This window comes from Apus apus, chromosome 7 (genome assembly GCF_020740795.1).
Source record: "Apus apus isolate bApuApu2 chromosome 7, bApuApu2.pri.cur, whole genome shotgun sequence".
NCBI lineage: Eukaryota > Metazoa > Chordata > Aves > Apodiformes > Apodidae > Apus > Apus apus.
The window spans coordinates 1571271-1597350 of NC_067288.1; the positions used below are offsets into that span (position 1 = coordinate 1571271).

Consider the following 26080-nt stretch of genomic DNA (forward strand, 5'->3'; position numbering starts at 1 on the left):
CAGCCTGAGAATGTCTAGAAAGGAATAAGAGATAATTAAGAAAACATCATCACTTAGCATAAGAGTGACTGAAATACTCCAAGTAACTGAAATCTCAAAACCACTTACAGAATCTCTAGTTATTACCTAAGTTAGGATGTGTCTAAAACAAGTTTAGAAACCCTTCTCTCAAAGAAAAAAATAAAAAAATTAAAATCCATGGTTCCTCAGTATCAACAGACACAATAACCCACATTTACTTACATAGGGGTATCATAATTCCTATGAAGAAGAGGAAAGCCAATGATGAAATACATCTGAATTTTCAGACTCATGGGAAAATAAACAGCATGTCAACAGCCATGAAGTCAGAACCAGAAACAATCTCGGATGAAAAATCTGGTCTGTTACAAAGTTAACAATTGCATCAAGCACTGTAGTCACTTCAGTGCACTGCACATGCCATAGTGCCTTCCGGCATCTCTTCTTTAAAAGCTTTGGTCTACCTACTGTTAATAGACAGAGCTCCTGTTCTGAGCTGACTGATGGAACTGACTGCAAACGGTCTTGAGAAAAGGGAAGCACCATTCAGCCTCCTCCATTTAACCCTGGGCTCTGGGTACCCCTGCACGTAGCACGGCAGCGTGATGTTTGCCCCAATATCTGCAGATTCATCGCTCGGCTCCTGTGTGAAAACTGGGGGAGCTGGGGGGAGGCAAACAAAAAAAGAGTACATGGAAAGTGAATTAGGATTGCAACATGACATTAGCCTTCTGCTTGCGCTGCTGAGGACCTAAATTCACATCCCATTCTGCACAACTGTTCTTCTAACAACAGCTTCCCAAGTGTCAGCGAACCCTTACAAAAGCAGCCTTGCATGCTCTGTGCTTAAAACGGGGAGCTCAGAAATGGGCTGAACAGCTCCAAACATGAAGATGCAGCCACCCTCATCAAATCAGCATGCTTACTCTAGTGTTAGCATTGTTAAGTTCCTCCTCCCCTTCAAACAGCATTGCTCGTTGCTTCGGAAAGGGCTTGCACGTGACAGGAACATGCAGTTAACAAGACCATGCAGTTAACAAGACCTGGTGGGTCAGGGTACAGTTGGAAAGAACTCGGAAAGCAGGAGAGGATGAGCCAAGTTACAGTAACCTTACATAGTAACTTCAGTTAGTATAATATATTCTCTACCGCACAATTATGTGAGAATCACAGAACGGTTTGGATTGGAAGGGATCTTAAAGATCATCCAAGCCTCATCCAACCTGGACTTGAAATACTTCCAGGGATGGGGCAACCACAACTTCACTGGGCAACCTGTTCCGGTGAGGAACTAGGTTGAGGTTTTAACAGCTTCCTCCTCCGTCTCTCTCTTCCTCCTCTTGACTTCCTTGCTTTGCAAAAGAAGTAAGAGTGAAGGAAAGTTGGAGTCCAAATATGACAAGGAAACAGCTAACTGAACACCAAAAGGTCTTCTCAGCACACATAGACTGAGGACATATTTATGAGAAAGGTTCAAATAAACAAGGCACCATCGACCAGACCCAGAAGCACTAAAATTAGACTGTCTAGATTGCAAACTACTTACAGCCAACATCTAGAGTTATCTTTCCAGAAGCTCTCCCTGCATCATTGGTAGCCACACAGGTATAGTCACCAGCATCCAGATCTTGTGTTTCCTGGATCTTCAAAAGACCCCGATGAGAATCAATAATGAGAAATGGTGATTCCCTCAACTCTAGGTCACCTAAGCCCAGACAGAAAAAAAAGTAACTGAAAAAAAAGTAAGTAACAGGGTATTTACCAAAATTGTTCTAACAAAACAGTGTCCAAGTTTGAGATTAGTTCACTACATGCTTGTATTCATTTAGCAGACGAGTTCTCTGACTTCCACTCAACTGAGTGGAAAATTCCTTACTACGATAGACACAATCCCTTCTTCTTTGTTTCACAAGGGGAATACAAACCCAGGCAGCTTTGGACAGAGACCAGCATTAGGACAGTGTGCCAGGCGATATTTCTCCTTCCCAAATTAGAGGCTACATGTGATGGCTGCTGGTCTGCCCGCTCTGTGCCCAGCTGGGAACTCCACAAAACCCAGCAAACAGCTCTGCTACCTCCCAGGCTCAGCAGGAGCCACACACTGCTGTGCAACACTCAGACTTGGCCCCATGTGCTCTCCGGGACGAGTATCAAAGCCCGTCGACTCCTGCTTTAAAACGCAAGCCAAGTATTAACTGCAGGGAGTTCAGAAGAAGGTTCCTTTGACGGAACATTATTTGCAAACAGGCCAGACAGGGTTTGTGCTTCCCTCCAGCCACTGTCCGAGATGGACTGGATAAGTTATCTGTTGGCAATATCTACCTAACAAGATCTCTGGTTTTCCAGAAAATCAGCAGGCAGGTGCTTTATACAACCACACGCAGGCATCAATTGCTCTTTTCCAAAAATAAACATTCAATGTTGAGACCTGAGATTCTCTGACTCCCACTTAACTCTAGGAAAACTCCTGCAGTTGTGATACCCATTATCCTGCTCCACTATTCAGGCAATTGTAGTAGATAGCTCTGAGATTTGGAAGAGGGAACAAATAAAAACTATCTAGAATTCAAAAGAATTCAAGCAAACATCCAATGGGAAAAACAGAAAAATGGTTTGCAATTTTTATAGAACTTAGCTAAGCATTTTCTGTCAAAATAATAAACCTTATTTAAATAGACAAGAGGCTCAGGCTTTATTTTTTTTCTTTTTGAAATTGATGCTACATTATGTTCATTCAGTGTATTTAAACAGGAGCAAGAACTTATACCCTAAAGGTCAAGTGCTGAATCTTCTAGATTTAGAGAATTTCACAAGTCACCCATTAGTTTTATACTACTTAAAGCTTCTGAGAAATCAAAGTCATTTCAGGGTCATTGTTTTAAATCCTCCTGCCACAGTAAATAAATCAAATACAAAGTTATTTCAGGGTCATTGTTTTAAATCCTCCTGCCACAGTAAATAAATCAAACACAAAGTAGTGCACCTTTAAACCATTTAACTTGGGGATGTGGGATTCCAGTTGTTTTACACTCCATAGTAGTTGTGTCTCCCAGAGCAACCAGAATTTCACTTTGAACTACAGTCAATGTTGGGCCCTCTGAAAAGAAACAACGTAGAAGAAAAAAAATTAGTTCCACATGCAAAGCATACAGCATTTTTAAGAAATAAAGCATGAAATACTCTAATTGTCTAGTTATATGGAAGAAAATTTGTATTAGAAGTCAGAAAGCCTTAAAAATCATGTAAGGTGACAAACACTAGGAAACAGGAAAAAGTAGAGTTTGGAATGTTCAGAGCACCAGGACCACACATAGAATATGAGAATTTAAGGAAAGAGTTTGATCATGTAGCATGTAAAAAGTCTCTCACTCCAGTCAGATGTTGTTCATCAAGTATTCCAGGAGCCTGCTATTAATATATTCATGTAGTGTTCAGAGTAAAAGATTTGGACTCCAGGGTGCTAAGCACACTACAGAAATTGACAATAACAGAATTCCTTTTCCAAATGCCTACCCAGGATTGCAAACCTACCCCACTTTAATATCCAATTTCGGTTTGTTTGTTGTATTTTTTCCTTAAAAACTGTGTAAAACGAAATATTAAGCCCCAAATACCACCTAAAAATACTACTCAGATTTGAACAGGAAACAAAAGAGATATTTGTGAGCTGTTCAACATTTTAAGTTTTCTGCAATTTCTACCAGCACGTTCTGTGTGGTTACACTAATTTTAGCAGTTCCTCTCTTATACTGTGTTTGCTTTTTAAATTTCATTACATTGCTTTTTTTTCTTACCAATGTAGATAAGGATGGATATCTGTTTCTCGGTCCCAGCTGAGTTACTTGCCAAGCAACCATAAATTCCTGCATCTTTTGGAACTGTCTTTCTTATGATTAAGGTGCCTTCTGGGGTCAGTCTGTACCTGGGAACACACAGGGGACCAACCAAAATGATTGGTTAAAACACAGAGAGTAACTGTTCAATCCACACTCCAAGCAGCAACAGCATGACCAGATGGTTTATGAGCAGGTACTGGTGTTTTTTTCTCATTGTAAAACAATACTAATATTATTGTATCTACCAGATAATATAAATGCATTTTGTGAAAACCATTTAAACTTACCTTATACAAACTAAGGTATTTCTATTTGACAGATATGAAAATCAAAGAGCTGAAAAGGTGAAGGTTGAGGTACTATTTCCAAAACTCACAGGCTACAGCAGAAGAACTAGTCAGAATACTTTGGTGTTCTTCTAAACTGCTTTCTCACATACAGAAAAAATAAAAAAAAGAGGAAGCTACAACCCCTACCTGCTCGAACCAATGATAAACATGTCATTGTGTGTCCATACTACTGTTGGCTTTGGATAACCTGTTGCAGAACACCTGATAGACACTTCAGAACCTTCTGTAAATGTTTGATTCTTAGGGGAAATGACAACCCTGGGTGGTTCTAGAAAAGAAATTAGAAACAGCAATTAAAAATATCCATTCAAAAAACACAGAATACAATACTCACTTTATTTCCATTTTCAAACAGCTCTACAGTAAGAAAATCCTAACAAAGGTCAGAGCCCATTGGTTCCCTCACTCCCTCCAGCACAGTCTGTCAAATCCTCAGCAAAAAGCACACATACCTTTATAGATTCAGGCTCCAGAGACCAAATTAATTCACATGCCCACACAGTTTGCTGTGTCCTGTGATGCAGACAAATGCCCAAATGTGGGCACCAATTCTGACAAGAAGCTGCCAGAACCTAGCAAAGTTCACCAACCTGATCCACAGAGATAACAAAGCCAGGGTGAAAGTCATAATTTCAAATAGAAACTCTGAAAGCATAACTGGTTTCACATGGATTCAAATTGAATGTAATAAGTATGTAATAATTAACTTAGAATTTTTAACGCAAGCTTAAAACTCAGCAAAGCAACAACAGAGTAATTTGATACAAACTGTGAAGGCTGCTGAGGATGAGAGCCAATATGCACAAACCTTCTAGCAGCTCAATAGTAAGAACATGACTTCAGGGATGAAAATAAAAGCCATGATGTATGTGCACACACAGAGAAAAAAAAATAACACAAAAAAAATGCTGAAGACAATTGAATCTGCAGTGTTAACAATGCCTGTGGATGATATGGATTTCAGCTGCATTTTCCCCAGAAAAGTGACTAGGTGAACTTCATAGAATTCATTCACTTATACCCTCTGACAGTAAAAAACGACCACCAAAACAATTCACTGTGAGAACTGACCTGTTCTTCTATGGTACAGACAATTCTATCTTACTCGTAGCAACAAGAAGATTCACACCACTCGATGAATGAAAAAGCAGCAATTTGCAGTACTAACTGATGCTCCTTCATCTTGGTTACAGCATTAAACTGGCTACTATTAGATCAGTTGTGTCCATCTTTATCTTAGGAGCTTTGCCTTTTGCTATTCACACCCTGTAGTAACAGGTTTTATTCTGCAGCTCATCTTCCTACTAGCAACCACAGAACGAAAAGCCCAAGCCTAACTCTTCTTTTTGGGAGAGTAAAAGGGGCCAAATACGTATTTGAATCTAGGGCTGCCCAGCAGCTCTTTTTTACTAGCTTCAGGGGGAATTATAGCATTCTACATACTGAGAAGGCATCTGACATGCTTTCATGGCTGCCAAGGAGAAGTGTGGCATAACCCAGCAAGGACAAGATGATGTGATGCTCTGCACTGCCCAGGTGAAGAGCAGAAATCATTCTAGTTCAGTCTGTCCTAAGGCAGAGACACAAGGCAGAGAACTACTACAAATGCCTTTCTGGAAAGAGTGATGCCATGCCCTTTTCATCAGCACTGCAGGAGGGAGGTTAGTGTCTAACTTCTGTGTTGTAAGACCATTTGCTCAAAAAGCTGCTAACTAAACCCCTCAGTGTTTCTGGCCTGGAACAACAATCTCCTGGGCAGAAGACTTTGCTGCTCCTCGGGCAGAAGGGAGGCACATCCTGTCTCCTGGCAGGGCAACACACTGAGGGGTTTAGTCAGCAGGTTGTGAAGCAAATGGCATTACAACACAGAACTTGGAAAACAATCTTCCTCCCCGTGATCTCAGCACACTAAATGAGTGGCGATTAGTGACTGATCTGAGATAACGAGAAATTAAATGGCTTTCAAATGCACAAACATCAGATTAAGAGCACAGATAAGGACAGCAGGAGAACTCTTCACCTTTGACATGGACTGGTTTATCCAGAGTAGCACAAGTTTGGGAAACACAGGCTGGCAAGTCTACAGATAGCAATGTAGTCACACTCTACTGCTGTTAACAAGGTCCCAGGGCCTCTGCAAGCCTAGTTTCACTTGGTAACATGGACTGATTATATCCTATTCCACCTGCATGGCAGGGGAGCAGACAACAGCACATAACCATCCCATGAATATCAGACTGCATACAGACATAAATTTAACTTTTTAAGTATACCTATATTTAAAATATTTGCGTTTGAGTTTCACGAGTAATTCCCACCTGCTATAATTTCATGCAAACTCATCTCCATGCCCCCATCAAGGACACAAACACCCCTCTTTCAAAGAGGAATTTAACTGCTCTTCTTTATTGCAGCATGGCAACTGGTGCTCCAGGGAGCAGAACTACTAGGGCCAGGGATCCACACTGTGTTCTCAGCCATTAACTACTCATGTGAGCTTGGAAGGGATTCCAAGTTTGGTAAGCAAAATTGTGTGCAAAACCACACAGCTATACTGCCCAAAATAAGGCATAAATCAAATAATTAACAACAACTAATCTGCACACAGTTCCAAAATTGCAAACACAGATGCATACAATGCCTTGTTTCCTTTCTTAAATGTATGTCCACTAACCTTCCCCAGGTTTATTACTTTTTGACTCAAAGTAGATTGAACAAAAAGCCCCTCCTGTGTCAGAAACCCCTGAGCTCCTGAGGAAAGGCACCAGAGGAAGGCAGAGCCAGAGCTGCAGGAGTACTCGGATTAAATCCAGCTATGAGGGGGCAGGGAGAGGCAAGAAATAGAGACAAGTTACAGAAGTGTCCTCAAGTGATTCATTATGTGCAAAGTTTTCTCAGCTATTTTTATTCTGTTTTAAATCCTGCCAAGAGACACTGGGAGATATTCTCCATGCGCTGGTCTTCAGGAAGGTCTCTTCTCACGTTGATATTAGGAAACTGTCTCGGGTGGCAATTACACATCGTGCTCTGGCAACACACCTTTGACCATGCAGGTATTTGAACACAATGTCATTTTCAGGTGAGCAGAAGAAGATGGGAGAAACATCCGTATTTAACACATAAACAACAAAATGAAAAATGTCAACATGCACAGCTTTAACTCCAGATGGTAGCTCGAATCACAGAATTGCTGGAGTTGGAAGGGACCTCTAGACATCATCTAGTCCAACTCCTCCACTGAAGTAGGATCACCTAGAGCCCTTTACACAGGACTGTATCCAGGCAGGTTTTGAATATCTCCAGAGATGGAGACTCCATAACCCCTCTGTTCCAGTGCTCCATCTCCCTCACTATGAGTGAGGTTTCATTTGCCACTAATTATGCACCTTGTTTGCTTGCTCAAAAGCCAGCAAGGAGACAGGCACACAGAACAAGCTTTCCTGTGCAACACATCAATTATAGGCCTTTTGCTTTGTTCTTTGTACCACAGGGGAGAAGACTTGTACATTGGCAGGAGAAGCACAAGCTCCTTACAGTGCCAATCCCATTCAAGGCTGCAGAATCAAACCTTTAAACAATGCAGATCACATGTGGACCTTCTGAAGAGAAAGAAGGGTGGTGTAAAGATTTCATGGACTGAAGCATTTGCACTTCTAACCATCCTGGGCCATTGTGACCATTTGAAGCAGTTAAACTTACCATGATAAAGCAACAGCAAACGCAGTATTTTTATTTGAGACATCATTAAAAAAAGTCTTAAAACTCTTTATTAGTAAAAACCAGATTTACTTCCAATGTTTTTTCACTACTTTCTGCAAGCCTTTTTTGTGTTTGTTTTAAACAGAAACTTTTCCCCAGCAGCCCCTTTGCAGATGACATTTGTCTAAACCATTACTTGCATAGTATCAGTATTTTTGTACAGATTCTTTCTTGCCTCTTACACTACGAGCATTTTTTGAAAACTGAATGATTCAAACTATTCACCTGACAAATGATGCATTAACAAGGCTAAATAACTATTTAAACGTATCTAGATCAAAAACCCACCATATCAGAATGCAACCACTGTGGCAGTTTGCCCATGCTCCAAATTTTTGCAAGGGTTTGGTTTTTTTACCATTTCCTTTCCTCAGGATGTTACACCAACCATCCAGACCCTCCTACACACAGGCAGAGAACAGATGCAGCCCCATCCCTGTGTCCAGCCCCTTCACTAGCAGCTTTCTAGAATTACAACCCATTCCTGTTAGCATCAACTTAAACAGGTCTGAACTGACCTCCTTGGGCTTCTAACTGCCAACATTTTGCAGAAGCAGATGCTCAGAACAAAAGTAGTGCAGGTACTGTAGCAGTGGTGTGAAAAATTAACTCCCTTCAGGCTGAAGTCCTGCAGGACCCCAGCAATGTCTACGAATTCTTTCCTTACTGGGAGTTTCATGGACAGGCCTTAGCTTTTCCTTTTGGAAACACATAAATGGAAGTGAATGGCCTCTCAAAGTGTCTAAAAACCTACATTGTGTTCATGTCATGAGTTCATAAGTGGGAGGGCACAGGGGGAAATACATCCAGCTCTGCTACTACGATAGCTATTCACAGATGGCAGCGAGTGAGACAGAAGACTGGGGTGGGTTATGCACACACTGAGGAATTCCTCCCAGAGCATAGATTTTCACTTTGATGTCAGATCAGGCACAGAATTCACATTATAGCCTATGTTACAAAATAACACTACAAATATATATAACCTGTAACTGCACTGGCCAAAGGAAGACTCTCCATTCATCTGATTTCTATTAAGTCTGAATCATGTTTTTGCAACATGCATTGCAATTAATATTCAATTCCATTTTATACCTTTGTTCACAAGCCAGATGAACGAAGTGTAGAAGAAAAACTGCACATAAACAGAAAAACTGACAAAAGCTTCTGTTTGAATAGTGAGCCGAGAACAGATTTGTTACAGCATAAACAGAGATCAAAATGTTCAATAGGGATAAACAAAAAGTAGCCTTCAGCATTAATCAGCCAGTCACATTCATCCCTACTTTTGGCATTAACCAAGTGAACCTAATTTAAAAAGAATATTGTCTTTGGACACCGTTATCTGGCTTCATTTGCTTGCCAGCTGTCCCACTTGGCTGCCAAGTTCCCACTGATCTCCATCCTGATCCACCCTCGGCCACGCAGCAGCGCGGGATGTGCCGTCCTGCGCCGTCCCTGGCGCCCGCGGCAAAGGTGACACTGCACGAGGGGCCACGGAAACTCTCCTTCCCAGAGCTGCCTCTGCATCAGCTCAGGTCAAAGATACATAGCAGCAGCATTCACGACTGCTTCTGTGAGACTGCACAACACTTCCAACCCCAAATGTAACTCCTGTAGAGTGAGAGGGGAGCAGCAGTTGGGATCTTCTCATTGCTCAGCCAGGGAACATGCACAAGCTGCCATGTCACCAACACCAACAGCACCCTCTGTTCCCACAGGGTGGAACAAGGTGGCCTGCTGTGATACACTACACAGCATCCACCCCAGCACCAGGATGTGTGCTGTGAAAGAGAAGACTGGAAGGACCACCCATTTTGTCTCTGTAGCCTGAAGACATACATATATGCACTACAGTCAGAGTTTCTCACCAAAGGTGTTTTCCACAACCTCCCTGCACTTGCTTGTACCTTGGCACTCACTGACCAAAGGCAGGATCTACCATTAAGCATGTGGTAAGTATCACCAGCTGTGAACAAGAGGCCACAAAGAAAGCATCTGACACCATATATAGCACATGCCTGGCTTTTACAGTCACCTCCCTGCAGGAAAAAGACCTGCAAAGGAAATGCATTCCTTCCTCCTCATTTCCCTGTCCAGGTCTGTGCTCAGCCCTAGAAGCTGGAGGACTCCAGAAAAATCACTCAGTAAACATCTTTACACATTTAAAGGTCAAGCCTCTGCTCCAGAAGAACTTTAAAACAAAGTGAAATCAGGGACTTGGACCTCTGGAACTCAGTGGGTTGTTCTGAGGAGATGTGCCCCATCTTCACATGGCAGAGATACAGCTCACTTTATTGACAAGTTAACCTGTTCATGAGCCCATGCATTACCAAGGAGTGCTCACAGCCTTCCTGGAAGGGTCACCAGTCCAACACCTCTCCTATAGCTACAATATTTAGTAGTTTATTTAATTATTTCCCTGTGCATTTCACTAACCATTGCAGTAACAGATCAAATGTCCTACAAGAAGGTAGTTTCCAAGAGATCTGCATGGTATGTTGCCTTCAACCAGAGGTTTGGGTAGGTCAGAAGACACCTGGAAGTAGTGACTTCTAAATATGTCATGGTTCTGCTCCTCCAAAACTCCTCTCAGAAATCCTTCTAAAGGCCTACATTTTCTTTGAGAAAGCAGCAAGAAAACAGTGAGAAATGCAAGAAAATATTAAGAAATCAAATTACAGAAATTAAAATGCATGTCATTAAGTTCCTGTTTTATTTAATACCTTAATTTTTTTATCTTTTCTCAAGTTAGGACTTAAATTTTTTGGAGTAAGAACTCATCTTGCAATGTATAATTAAAAATTACAAATTCACTGGCTTGAACTTGTGACAAATTATCTAAAAGACAGAAAACAAAGATATTTTTAGCTGGATGAGAGAACTTGATTTTGTACTGATCTGTAGAGGATCTCACTCAGGGAATATTATCAAAAGAAGCCTCCCAAACAACAAATTCAGGCCAACTCATGAAATCAGACTGTAAAAGTGATCAGTCCAATAATGCAAATAATATTTCCCCTCAGCTCCCATCCACCAAATGTAGAATCATAGAATCATTTAGGTTGGAAAAGACATGTAAGACCATCGAATCCAACCACCAACCCTACTCTACAGGAGTAGCTTCTCTTTGCAAGAGAACCTCAGCAGCACTGGGCAAACAGATGAACTTGGGGATACTCAATTTTCTTGAGCGAAAGAAAGTGAGTGAGCCCAGAGAGGCTGATCAGGCAATTCCTGGCCAAATTCAGCATACTGAATCAGCTCTCTTTCTTTCAAAAAATCTGACTTTTGCATCAAAGAATGTTGCTGAGAGTTCAACTGTTTGACTTCCTGCTCTAGCAGGGGTGGAAGTGTCACAGTGATAAGAGATTTGAGGTAGCAACTTTAAAATATGCAGCCTGGAAAGATACCAATTCATCTTCTCAGACATTTCCAAATAACAGCATACAAAAGAAGCACAGAAGACAGTCAACTGCTGTTCATTCTTGAGGAAAGACACTGTGCATTGAAAGAACTTTCTAAATATGAAACAGCAAGTAAAGCAGCAATATTTCAATTTTATGCCCTGTATTTAAAGAACTGAGTACAGTATAACAAATTTCTCCTTGCCCATTATTACAGTGTTTATCTATGTATCTAAGTGAATTATATTCACATGATCATTTAACTAGAGACTGCACAGACTAAGATGTTTATTTCTGTATTATCTCTTTTCAGAGAATACAACAGAGGAAATCAAGGGAATAAAGCACTGTGTTATGCCAAGGAGGCAATTTACCTTTTGTTCATCTAGGCAGTCTCTTTCCTGGAATTATTCCAGAGAGAAGCACTTTCATGCTGAAAGTCCTCTTTGTCTGCATTCAGTTCTGGTTTCTGCTTCTTATCTGGGAGATACATGAGTGTTACCACCACTTTGGTTGAGCCAAGACACACATTGTCTCCCGGACATTTTTTATATTTTTTTTTTTCCTAACTTGGATTTCAAGCTATTAACTGGCTGGCAAATGTCCACATCAGCTCCCTAAAGCAGACACCAGCTTTTCATCAGGCTAATGGGTCCTGTGCTCCCCCACTGCACAGGACTCCATTTATACAGAAGGACAGTGCTCTCATCACATGTTGGCTTGAAAAAAAGATCACTGTAGTAACAGACTGTTACTACACCCATGACAACTCTTCAACACCCAAAGTCCAACTCACACCTTAGTTCTTCAGAGGGCAGGTGGAAGATGTAACACATGCTTATTGCTTGCAGGTGAGGCTTAGGTGCTCCTAATACAGATCACTGAATTATTTAACCGTGCCACTTGTCAGCAGGTGCTAAAAATGCCTTTCAGTTGTGATGGTGATACCAGACAGGAATTTAAGCATTTTTAAATGTTCAGCAAATAAGCGGATAAAGCAAACCCAACATGCTATGCACAGAACTACCACAGGTATGATTTTATTCTACCTGTATATTCAGATAAAGAAACATATCTGAGTAGTATGCTGACCAGCATCATTGAGCTCAGTGCACAGCAGCTGGCACTTCATCACCTTAGATGGCATCCAGTACAACAAAAGTTCCAGGCTGCCTCATTTCTTGTTAACCTACTGCTGGAATTAACCATATGCCAAGATTCCTAAACTCAAACATCTCTACTGATCACCAACATAAACACAAGTAAAAGCCATAAAAGCTTCTACATACATACAGCTGTGTTGCAGAGGCAAAAGACAGCTGCAATCATTACAATAAGTGCTTCACTATCTACTCCTACTTGCACCAGAAAACATGCAAAACCAAGACTACCATGAAAATCACATTTAGAATCACCCGAATTTCAGGGCTCTGAGTTTTGTGTATCTGAAATTCTTAGAGAGGAATGGAAACAAGAAAACCCACCACAAATCACTCTCTTCAGCATGCATGCTGTTTAAACTAAAATTAAAAAATCCTAAATTCCTCAATTCCCTCCCCCCAGTCCTTATCACCTATGTGTATGAGCATATAGAGAACATCCAGCTTCCAAAACATGCCATATTAATTCAATCCAATAAACATGCATATAGCAAACTCATATTTTGCCTACAAAACTGTAACAAATGGGAAAGGAAAAGTCTAAATCTCATGGAACTTCGCTCACCAGTGAGAAACGCATGACTGAAAAATTCATAGGATAACCCATTTTTCACACTCCTGGCCAATCTCTAGCCTCACAGTATTGCAATATGCTCCTCTAGGCTTCTGATAACTTATATGAAGCATCTAAAAAAGCAGCAAATACCCTTACAAGGTCATTAATGTTTCAATATAAGGCCAGTCTGTTGGGAAGACTTGAGCAATTCCCAGGATGCATTTCACAATGTCCAAAGATGATTGTTACATTAAAAGTTAGTCACTAAGCACCACTACAATCCTAGAAGACTCAAGAGGTTCCACACTCCTTGGCCTTTTTGAAACTGCATTCAGAGACCTTTCAGCTGCTCTGAGCAGGGTACTGCTGGTTCACAGGCACAAGGTTTCAATGGGATCTTCACCTGGCTGCGCTCAGGATCCGTGTGGGACAATTAGTGACTCAGGATGATACGTTGCTCTTAACATGGAACATGCAACTGGGGGGAAAGGTCAACTCTCATTCAAGATTTCAGTCTGTATTTGTACAGCTGCTGGCACAAAAACCAAATGAATGTTCTCTTTCAGGAATAGCAGCATCCAACCAAAAGCTTTCAAAACAAGGGTTTACTACAACCCACTTCAGCACGTAAAGCAGATGCTGGGTTATTTTTAGAGCCACCAACATTTGTTCTCTGCCTTAACTCCCACTCCAGAAAGAAAATGGGGATGAAAGCACTCTTTATTCTCTCATGTTCCAAAATTCAGAGATCTCTATGGAACTGTCCCAACAATAATAAAGGGCTTCAATATTAATTTAACTTGACATTCACAATTACTTGCAACTACACAAAGAACTAACCATCTAAATCTATCAACAAAACTTCCAGTTCCTAATTCAGAATGTAAATAATGACAACTCATAAAGCTTTTGATTCTTACATGTAGCCACTCTTTCTTTACCCTTTTGCTGCCAAATATAAACTGTTCTTTTGAATACTATTCTAGACCCTAACAAGCACTATGAGTTGTATGTGACAATCACATACCAAGGTGCCTCCAGAAATCTGACAGAAAAAATTTTGTCAGGCAGACTGAAGTGGTTACCAATCACTGTGCATACAACAGTCCTGATAGCACTCATGGAGCCACTTGAAATGCTGGTAAAACTCAGCTGCAGCTGAGCATTTCCTACATATTCTCTTCTATGCATCCTTCATTAGAAATGAAGGAAAACTCAAGTCAGACTTGCAACTAAGCCTGTCTAAACTGTTTGAGAGGGTTATCTCAGACATGTTTTAAAGCTGTTAACAGCACCAGTACCAGCCAAAGCATAATTCACAACTATTTGATACAATCATTCTACATATATAAGTGATCTGAAACTCAGTACTCTGCTATGGCAGCAGTAAACTTCTTCAGCTTTTACATAAAAGAACTGCCAGAAGTCATTTTGTCATCATGTTAAAGCTCCCAGCTGGACCAGAGACATTAGGGAGGAAGATCTATATCTAAAGGAATCTAAAGGAAGAGACGAATGAGAGAGTGGGACACCTCTCTTGCTGCCTTTGACACATCTGAAGGAGGATCTTGATGGAAAAATCCTGTAGAATTTAAAACTAACGTTTTCCAAATGCTGATATTTTCTCATGCCTTTTTCCCCTTCAGCCTTGCTGGAAAGTTATACCCTTAGATGTCTACAGCAGGGTTAATTCAAACAAATCTATGCAGAAAATTAATTACGCTGTATTTATAATAGTTCCCACATAATAGGTTGCACACCTACTTATGCCACCTTGGCAAACCAAAATGCCCATCTTGTAAGAAAAATACATCTCGTTTCTAAAGTCTTATTACTCCAGGTTCTCTGTTTTCTCTCTTTTGGAGCACCTTAAGCCAGGTAATTCCACTGTAATTTTTTTTTTTCCTTTTTCCATCAGTTAAAGTACTAGAATTAGAGCAGTGAAGTCAATGCAGCTACCCACTCTGCACAGAATATAAGCCAGTATCATCAGCAAGTAGAAATCCTGTCAGAGTCACCTCCAAATAGACAGGATGGCTCTTTATACAACGTTTTGAGTTCTGTCTGTTCTTACCCACAGACTGACAGACAGCTGGGAACCAAAAGGTTCAAACCTCTACATGATGAAGACAGAGAAACCTGCAGTACTTTCAAAATTTAAAAGGGTTAGCTCTAAAATCACTGCATCTGTACATATTTTTTTTGAAATTTGTTCCTGTTATGAAGCAACAGAACAGATCTAGATTTGTTTGGTCTCACTCATGCCGTCTTTTTCAGTTCTGATATGGTGTTGAAGTCCTTGCCTTCCTAAAAGTTTGCCCTTCATAAAATAATTATTAATCCTTAGTTTGTACTGATTGACACTAAAAATGATACAGTAACATAATATCAGAAAAACTTAGAAGTACTAGTCTGTTACAAAGATATTAAAATACTCCAGATGAACACGGAAAGTTTTACCAATTTAGTTACATATATATAACTACAGTTACAGTTTCACTGACTATAAAATAAAAATAATCCACATAAACAGCCTGTCAATTTTCCCAAAGTAGAAGCTGGCTACAAATACTGGGGAGCAGTGTGTGTAGCTATTTCTGTGTTCTACTCTTCAGGAGACACTGACAACAAAACTACATCAGGCTCGTTCGCTTGCAGAGCAGTTAAATTGGCAGTTACAGGAGGAGGAGCAAACCAGGGCTCGCACACAGCACTGGGCAGTCCTGCAAAATGAGCACGAATGCTGTTTGTTTACTCCCACTGCCATTTTAAAACAGGGAAGAATGTTTTGTCAGTCTCCAAGTGGTTTTATCAACTGGCATAAATCAAGTACAATTACTAAGAGAGACAGCTCACAGGATAAAGCAACAGAAAGTGTGACAGAGCGAGTTCAACGTGCAGTTCCTTGTTACCTTGCACCGTAAGGAAGACTGAGGCTGTAGTGGATCCACCTTCATTAGAAGCAATGCAGTTGTACTTGCCAGCATCCGTGAGCTTCACAGACTTCACCTCTAAAGACAGGTTGCTCATCACCCTGATCCGCAGGGGCTCCTTCTCCCTCACATCCCTGCCATTTCTCAGCCAGGTGAGATTGTAACGCACTGTGCTTGAAGTTAGGCAGGTCAAGATGGCTCCTTCACCCGGGACAACCGTCACGTTATTAGGAACCTGAATCATGGGTGGAGGCTCTGCACGGACAGAACAAAGAACAAAGTTGTAAGACCAACAAAAACTGGGAATCTTTGTTTCATTTGTGGATTCTTTGTAAACAACTTCAAGTAAACCAGTGTAAAAAAAACTAAAAATAACGTCAGATTAATATTTAGTTTCAGTTCACATTGTTGATGTCATGAAACAGAGCCCAGGGTAGCACCCTTCCTCCCTGATGCTGTTACCTGACAGGAGCTGACACCACAAGAACACATCTGATTTATAGGACAACCCATGTTTCACACTCCTGGCCAATCTCTAGCCTCACAGACTGCAATATGCTTGTTCATCTGTTTGTTACTAGCTTTCCACTCGACTCACCTGTTCACTTCTATCACACCCCTGGAAGAAAGCAGCTGCAATAATTTTGTACTGGAATTAAACTTTGAAATGACAGATATTTAAAACAGGAACAGTCATCCTGATGCTTCTTGAGATGTCACTGATAGAAGAGGCAACATTCAAATGTCAGGGAAAGAAAACACACTGTGTGTCACTTTATGTATTCCCATTAATAACACATCTACTTTTTCCATTTGTTTTTCCCTAGACTGGTTCCTGAAAAAAGAAAGGTCTGCAGTGAATACTATTCTGAGTGGGATGCTTCAGTAGACGTTAGACAGCTGTAAGAGCAAGACCAAATCTTTATCATTACACAGCAAAAAAACAACCATTCCAAGAAAAGCAATGATAACAGGGAATTAAAAAGTCTATATTTATTAAGGGTGAAAGTTACTCCTAAGCTCAGAGCCAGTACCAACTCCTCCTCACTCAAGTCTCATGTGGGGTCTCAGATGAGGTTCACAAGCTTTCTGCTGGATCTCTGCACAGCAATGAATCACTCACCCCGCATGCTGGGGGTGCAGCTCTCCTTCCCCACAAACACAGCCCCTAACAGCAACCATGCTTTTCACCAAGGCTGCTTATTTTCACACAGAGATGAGACCAGAAACATTACACTTGCTTTCCTAGAACAGTGTTTCTACCCTGAACTTTAGGTTTGGGTTTGTTTGCCAGAAAAGACAAATCTTCTAATGCTTTCCACGGGCATAACTGAGTGTGTTACTTGAAGAAACTTATAAAAGAGAGAGATGAAGGCCTGCACAGGACTAAAATCCTTGCCTTTTCAATGTCAGTCTGGTGGGGCACAACATCTTCTAGACTTCACCAGCCTCCCAGCTGAATCCCCAGTACTCAGAGCACTCCAGTTAAAGTGCCTGCACCAGCTAACGAGTTGTTTGACATTTTAAAGATTTAATACTAGTAAGACAAAGTCAAACTCAAGTGTTTGATTTTTCTGAAACCAAAAAATGTTGACACAGTTCCAATACTTTTGACACAGCAGCTGACAAAATGGATTATCTGTGATATACTGCCTGTCAGCTGGGCAAACTATGAATACTTGAAAAGATTGTTTACTTTGCTTAAAGAAATTTCAAGTAACTTTCTTCCAAATATTTGTACACAAGGATTTCAAAGCATCTCCCTCACATTAATCCTCTTCATGGCTCAAAACAGAACTAAATGCTCATGTTTACTCAGTGAGTCAGTCTCAGTTGATCTTCAGTGCTCTGTAAATGAGGATATGGGAGTTTTACTCATCACTCTTGACTTGTGAGTGCTACCAATATGACAAGAAAAAAGTCAGAATTCTCTTGCAGTTTTCTTTGTGAGGAGAAGCACGGTTGCAACTTCCAGACCAAGAACCTTTCTGCCCACAATTTCTGGGGCAAAACACAGCAGCTTCTTGTCCTCCAAAACTTGGTTTGAAAGAAACATATAGGAATACCCTACCTGCCAGAAGGATTTTAGTAGCTAAAACATAACATAGTGCTCTAGAGTTAGGACTTAGCTAAGTACTGATGTTACTGCTCTGTTCTGCTCCAGTACTTCATGTGACTAAAAGGATGTTCCTCTCCTCAAATGTATCACTTGGTGTAAGAGGGCTGTTCCTCCACAAGCTTTGCCTTGCACAGAATTAGTATCCTACTGAAGTGAGGGGAACTGGAAAAAGAGAAGGTGAAGGAATACATAACCAATCTCTTCAACTACCAAGTGAGTTGTTTTAGAGAATACACAAGAGCTGTCTTGGGGCACAAGGAAAAAGCATGAGAGTCTGTGGTCATAAGATGCAGCAGGGGAAATTCCGACAATTAGGCAAAATATTTTCCTAGTGGGGGTAATTAAGCACTGAGGGCTGCCCATGTAACTTGTGAAATCTCTGTCCTTGGGGACATCCGAAGTTTGACTGGACACATTTCTGAGAAATGCAATCAAGCCTGGAAGTCAATTCTGCTTTGAGCTGTGAGTTGGACTAAGTAACTTCCAAAGCTCCCTCCAGTCTAAACTGTTTTGCAATGCTATGATTCCTAATCCAGGTAAACTAACCCAAATTAGCTGCTTCAGGAGGTAAAAGACAACTTAGATTTCAAGCAGCTACATGAAACCCTGAAGCTGAACTCAGACTGCTGCTCTCATCTCTGTCCTCACTGCCACCATACATTAACTGATTCAGCTCTGGTGCTTTCCCTAGTCAAGAGCAATAGCTTACACTTCTGCATGACAGAAGTCTGATCATCACCAACAGAAAGCCACACAGAACTGGGTTTTGTTTCAATACAGAAATTATTTTTCCCTTTCCCTCAGACTGCATGGCAATTGTGAAAAATTAAGTATGGGTATTGCTGCTCTCACATGCATAAATAAGCTTTTCATGGTAATTTTCCCTGTGGGTCATCTTCCTGCAGAAGACCTCTAGTGTCTGCTGAAGCAGCTCAAGACTGTGTGTTTTTAATGTTTTCTCCATCTGTGTTTGGAGTGCATCTTGGTTTATAGTTACTTAAACCGAATTCCTCTGACAGAGCAAAAGGATTAACTGTGTGAAACAAAGCCTGTTATTTCCCCTGGGGAAACATTTGTAGCTGATCTGCAACTGAAACTCTCAGCAATAACCAGAGTCCACGTGTCCCAGTGGTCAGATGGACACGTACATGAGCAGCAGAGCTTTACGTTCACCCCCACAGAAGATCAGCTTCACCCTTTCACTTTTCCCACTCCAAAGTTTAAGGTGCAAAGCTTGACCAGGATGACACTATTCACTTTTCAGGAAGGATTCTCTCTTACCACAACTAAAGTTTAGGGATAATTCCTGGGGTATATAATTTAGCGTCCCAAGTCTGAACAGGTCATTAACTGACATAGGGAAATTTCCCCTCCATAAGCAAGTGGAAAGTCAGTGCTTTACACTGTGAAACTGCTTTAACACAGAGCACACCAACTCGTGCTAAATGGATGCCTAGATTTATAAATACTTGTCCTTTGCATCAAGATGTTTATGGAGTTAGAAACATTTTATATTAAAAAAAAAAAAACAAAAACAAAACAAAAAAACACACCACAGTGATTGAAGTTACCTGTTGGACAGATAATGATTGCTAGCCATTTTGGAGCTAGCAACCAAATACTTCTGTATGCTCAAAGTTATCTTTGTGTTTAGCCCAATTTATTCCTCATTTAATTTTACTTCCTTCATGTTAGTTGTTCACTTGTAAAAAAATCAAGGTAATAGGTGAGAAAAGAATTCCAACAATTTCCTGAGTCTTGTTAAAAAAAACAAACAGAAAACTTGAATTTATAATTCCTTGTCTCTAATACATATATACAATCAAGTAAACATATAATTGCTACAGCTTGAAATAAAAATGAGAACAATTGAAATCTGATATTTCAATGTCTGCTTCGACAGGCCATATCTATTCTGCAAGCACAATTGATACTGGGAACAAATTCAAACAAATCCAGTGGTAACATTTAAAATATTCATAATAAATGAATAAACATCCAGCACAAGGTAGGACCAGAGCTCAGCACTGAAGGACAGACTAGTACCCACCCGAGACATCCAGGAAGGTCTGCGCGCGCCCGGTGCCAGCACTGCTCGTCGCCAAACACTCATAAAAGCCTTCATCAGACAAGGAGACCGTGGCGATTTCCCAACTCATGCTGGATGATTCTCTGGAGGAAGAAAAGGGCATATTCACTGGATTCCTGAAGGAATCAAGGGGTACAAGAACCTGGGTTTCTCTACTAGAAACATAGGAGATTTTCCCAATAATGAAGAGGAAAAGCAGACCCTCTGATTAATCAATTTGGATCTAGCTTTATGGATTTTATTTAAAGAAACAATAAATACATTGTTAGGCTTCTAAGTAGTAAGAAATTAAATTTCTGCATAAATTCTCACTTGTACATCTTCAAATATGCCTTTAACATGTACCAACAGTTGTCCCACAGTAACTAAACCCACTGCATTTACAGTCATTCAATCAGCTGATCGTACCCTATTGCTGCATTTACTACCTGAGAAGATGTCTTTCCATAATACCAACAAGTTTCTGCCAAGAACCAGTTTGTGGTACCAAACCTGTGGCTCCTCCTAGCCAGGGTAACAAGGGCTCATCCTCCCAGCTCAAGCTTCTCAAAGTTGCAGGTACAGAGAGATGCTCCAGACAAAGGAGAGCCCATCCTTTACCAGATATAATCCGTTTCCCCTCCTGACACACAAAGGCACCATGAGGCTCACACAGGGGAGTGGGCAGCACCTGCCCTACTGCAGGATGGCTACCACATCCAGGCAGCTCTCTTTGTACTTTTTAAACCACAGGGAAAACCTGCATCCCAAACAGGTATGATCCAGCAAAACGTGAAGCATTGGTACAAAGATGACACTGATTTCAGCTGTGCCAGATGCACTGCTGAACTTATGGCCAGCAGGAACTACCACAATCCAATATCCTGCACCCTGATCGCCTGGCCATGCAAAAATAAACAGTGTAACATAGAGAACTGATGGATTCTATGCTGAAAATGGAGGTGGGGTACAGAAGATGTAAGCAAAACAATCTAACAGTATCTTAGAGCAATACTTGGAGTTTTCTATAAATCACAGTCACTGTCAAAGTCAAGAAGAGAATAAAAGTATAACTACATTGACTGGTGGTTACATGTGCTTAAAAATAAACACTTTTACAGCTTCTCAAGATTCAAACCCACATTTTATACAACTAACAGTGCAACAGACTGACACAGATAATGACATAAATGAGCAAAACAGTGTTTCTCCTGCAGTGCCCCAGCACTCCCAGTGACCCGTTGCTATGGCACATAAACAAAGCTGAGGAGTGCTGAAATATCCATGTTAGCTTTGGCAAGTAATTGCCACGTTATGAGAAAACACGAAATTAGTGAAACCATTGTCTCTTGTTTGTCTGAATAGATTGATTTATCAACCCCTAAAGGATACAGAAAGAACAAGAGGAAGAGATTTGGAATACACATGGAAGTCCAAGGCTGCAGCACCACAAGTCAGACAATCCAATTACACCACAAATGAAAACAGTTCATAGTGACCTTAAATGGCTCCCTATGTACTCTTTCTTACTTCATACTTATTCCAGATAACCCAATATATCATTCATCAAATCTATGAAGTTTTACAGTGCAATGCTGGCAAACAGAAAGGGCAGTAGCTGCCAACACCAAAGAATAAGGTAGTGTTTCTTCCAAGCAAAAAGTGAGAAACTTCTCTTTTTCATGGAAAGCATGTTAAAAGTCAGGTTATGCAATCCCATTCTTCCCCATTCCTGACTTTTCCTACACACCAGATGTCAAACATGGAAGCCTTGAGAACGGAAGCATAAAAGGAAATGTGTCCAGAGTGGAAAAGCTTAGCAAACAGAGACCTGCAGTGATCTATTAAAAAAAAAAATAAAAAAATTATCACATACAAGAATGGCAGCAATGAATAATACACACCTCACAGCATGTGCTGCACACTTGGGCACTGACTCTGAAAAGCAGTAACTGCACACAAGTCTCTGCAACATGTGTTATTGGGATATCTCAGCACCTTTCAGCATCAAGTCAGTCATTTATTTACCCAAATAATTTTACAATATATGCAATCTGCTAACCAAACTGCTTGTCTAGTCCAGAAAATACAAACATACTCCCTTAGCTGCAAAATTTGAAGACTGAATCACATCCTTGTTACTAGTTACTGGAGAAGCACTGGCAGAAAGCACAGAGATACTCGGGCTGTATCTAACCTCACCTCTTGGTTCCCACAAACCACCGTGCTCCATGACCCACTTCCTCTTGGAAGTTTCCAGCAGCAGTGGCTCACATTGATAAACTAAAACCTAGGGCTCACTAGTACCACACTAGTTAACTCACCATTTGGAGGGATATAGTCTGTGTGGTTTAGCAAATCAGATACTAGGCTGAACTAACAGCCATGAATATCAGCTGATTCAGATGAATTATCATTTATTATTATTATTATTATAGAATCCTAGGGGTTGGAAGGGACCTCGAAAGATCATCTAGTCCAATTTTCTTACTAGACCACCACAGGATGCAGAAATCTAGAAAAACAAAGCTGCTGCAATTTTAAAGAAACTTCTTTTTTGTACACTCATTTAAAATCAGGAATTATTATTACTACTGGTAGTACCTCTGTGTGGGAATCATAAAGAAATTTTTAAAAATATGGTCACTTCAAGAATCTTTAACCTAGAACACTCACACAGACAACTGTCATGTCTGAACTACAATATTTAACTTCTAAACCATTCACTTTCTGAAAGTAGCATTAAAAAAAAAAAAAAAAATCAGTAAAGATGACATCTTGTCACCAAACCAAAACCCATTCAAACTTGCTCAATGCAGAACAGTAATAGAGCTGAAATCTGCTTTAAACTAGTAAGCTGGACAAATCCTGCACAGAACTTCACTACAAATAAAATGCAGAGAAGCTAAGCCAAATTAAATCCTGTTTAAGTGTGATCAATAATATTTGGCTTGAGATGTATTTTGTTAAATCAACTTGGAAGATCTGTTCATTCATCTGGTCTGTAACACAAAAATGAAAACTGCAACCCAATCACAAAGGTGCTGGATATGTGGAAAGCAAGAAGTGTGTGGCTTGATAACTGAGGAATGGAAACAACAACACAGCTGCTGAAGTATGTGCCAGGTTTGACTAAATGTAAATGGCACCTCATAAAAAATATAAAGCTGCAGCATGTCAGTGCCAACAGTGTGCAAGGAAGCTTCAGAATTGATTTATTTTGGTAGTCATGTACTTGCTGCTGAAAGCTTGAACCTAGCATGGAGCCTTCTCCAGAACTGCTTCAGGCTTTACAGAGGCTCCTAACACTGGCTTCTAGGACATACTTCCCTTTTGTTTTCAACTACCAGAATTACAAACCGGACTTCATTAATATTCAATTTATAAATTATTCTTTTGATTCTTATCTAATTCTACAGAGAAAAAGTATGTAATCTGTCTTCTACTTAGAAATCCAAAGAGCCTTGTGGTACATTCAGTATGAGTATTCCTATTTTGAGGGATTTTATGAAAAAGAAAATTCTCCAGTCTAGGTCATCCATGAAAGCCCATTAAGAACAAAGCAATTTAATGTATGTTCCATAATCTTCTATGCATTACAGCAGGGGGATGTTCCAGAAAAAACCACAGTTACCAAGCTACTTTCAAAAATAAAAGTTAAAAGCACCTGCCTTGTAGACTTGTAAGCATTTATCATGATTTACGAGCACATATTTGAGGAGGATTTTGGCCAGAATTACATAACAATCTATACAGAGGGCATGCCCTCCTCAAAGATGCAAATATATATTATAAACCTCTCCATACAATACAGCCTCCCTAATAAGTGTCACCCAAAATAATAGAATGGTAGCAACAGGATATAAGCAGTATCTAATAGTAGATACTAAATAGAAATAATTGGATATCAATAGAAAATAAAACAGTACTGGGAAAAAACCAAAGGTCACTACTTACTTGAAGAACTGATCCACTCCTAGTTTTACTCCATTTTTAGTAAAACGTTGAGTAAAAGGTACAAGACTTTCTACATGGCAAGGAACAGACCCTGGCTGTAAGTAATATCCTGGAGTCTTGGTGGGCATTGTAACCTTTGGAGCATCTGAAGAAAACAATATTCCCCAGCAGATTATTAACAGCTACTAACATATACCTTGTATTTTATTAAAAGGAAATTCAGTTTCTGATAAAGTTATACTTAGTAAATAGTAACATTAACTTGTCTGTCATGATTTAGAGAGAGAACTTGGAAGAAAACAGCACAGAAAGTACTTGTGCAAGCTAGAAACAGGTATTAGATATCCACTTTAACTGACTTAGACATGATGAATGCACATTCAAATTGAAATCTCTTACCAGGAGTAATACTAGAAAAGGAAACACTTGAAACTCTCTGAAAAAGATAATCATCCTTGTCATAGCCCATTATTTTAACAAAAAAGGCTTCATTTGGTGGAATGAAGTCAGAAATATTCCATAGTCCATAGGGCTTTCTCTCAGGATAGTATTTCACAGGCAAGGTCTTAAGAAGTTCTCCTGTAATACTCAGAAGTTCCAGTCGGTCTACTCTAGCTGGAAGCAAGATCCCTGAGGTATTTAGCAGCACGAAAGTAGGAATTCCTAGAAAAACAGAAACATAATATTTTAAGTGCTAAAAAGGAAAGGTTAATTTCCGTAGGTATGGCCCACCACCCCATGAATACACCATTCAGTTTCAACCCTTATTAAGTAGCAGAAAACTAAGTTGTGTTAAACTGTGCTCTGCTCATTAGCTGTCAGGAGGCACAGCACTGATTAGGGATTAAATTACCAATCTCCAGCAGGTGTTTCTGAAATAGCAGCCTCGTTATTAAACCCTCCCCATGCCACAAAGCCAAAGGCTTTTACTGAAGCTCCAAAAGTATTAAAAACAGAGTTGCAATTTTGAGGTATTTCATAGCTAAAAATACTTGGATTTATGTGACATAAAAAAACAAGCAAATATGAAAAATACCATAGTATGAAACAGGAACGTTGGCTGCTGTCACACATTCAAGGCCCAAGAACCTACCAACAGCCGCCCCAGATTTATCCCGAAGCTCACCAGAGAGACCATCATCAAGTTCTACTTGACTTTGGGAGCCCAAAAAGATTGTCGTTTAGCATGGAATAAAATGGAAACAGACCTTGCACTGGCCTGCTGGCTGTTTTTCTGAAGTCTAACGTTGGCTTCCTAGAAAACCCAGCTCGAAAGTCAATAGTGCTGAGACCTGTGATCCGAACAGAGTGCCTTCCACTGCTCGAGGTCTGAAAAAGCAAGGGATAGAACATGTGCACAAACAGCATTTCAGGAATTGCAAAGTTTCTGATCCATCCACTGAGTTCAGCAGAAACAAGTCGCAAGTATAGACCAACCTCAATCAACACCGTATAGTAAATCCAGTCCTGGTCTCCGTGGGAAAGCAGAGGACACAGAGGTACCTCTCATGGCTATTCTCCACCCCCCCAGCTTTGTCATTCTGGTTGAATCAGAAAAAAAACCAAACCACAACTTCTCCTTGCCCACCCACCCTTGAAAAGCCTTAGCTTTGTGTTGCTCGAGGGTACAGTTGCTTTTATGCAAGTCCTTGATCTTAGAATTATTTTATCTTTTTAAAGTTACTTTCTATCATTCTGTGCTGAGAAAGAAAATTGCTGCTTGCCAAGAGCACCCAGACACCCAGCTTTGTCCTCATGTACTTCCACAGCCTTCGTGTTAGGAAACAAACAAACAAACAAACCAAACAAAACAATAAAACAAAAACAAAAAAACCCACATCACCCCCATAAAAAGACCACCCAAAACGAAACACAACACTGATGCACTGTACAGAGCATGGAGTTAGATTTTTA

General features: G+C 40.3%; 1 protein-coding gene across 1 annotated transcript in view; it reads right to left on the minus strand.

The window, feature by feature from the left end:
* Positions 1–26080, minus strand: part of HMCN1 (hemicentin 1) — a 189408-nt gene that overhangs the window by 107266 nt on the left and 56062 nt on the right. The window contains exons 7-16 of the mRNA XM_051625140.1: positions 25375–25495; positions 24566–24829; positions 24167–24311; positions 20192–20313; positions 16002–16277; positions 4334–4475; positions 3816–3943; positions 3005–3118; positions 1568–1726; positions 490–684 (exon numbers count right to left, since the gene is read on the minus strand). Of these exons, the coding sequence (XP_051481100.1) occupies positions 490–684; positions 1568–1726; positions 3005–3118; positions 3816–3943; positions 4334–4475; positions 16002–16277; positions 20192–20313; positions 24167–24311; positions 24566–24829; positions 25375–25495 (1666 nt within the window). The remainder of the gene's footprint in view (positions 1–489; positions 685–1567; positions 1727–3004; positions 3119–3815; positions 3944–4333; positions 4476–16001; positions 16278–20191; positions 20314–24166; positions 24312–24565; positions 24830–25374; positions 25496–26080) is intronic.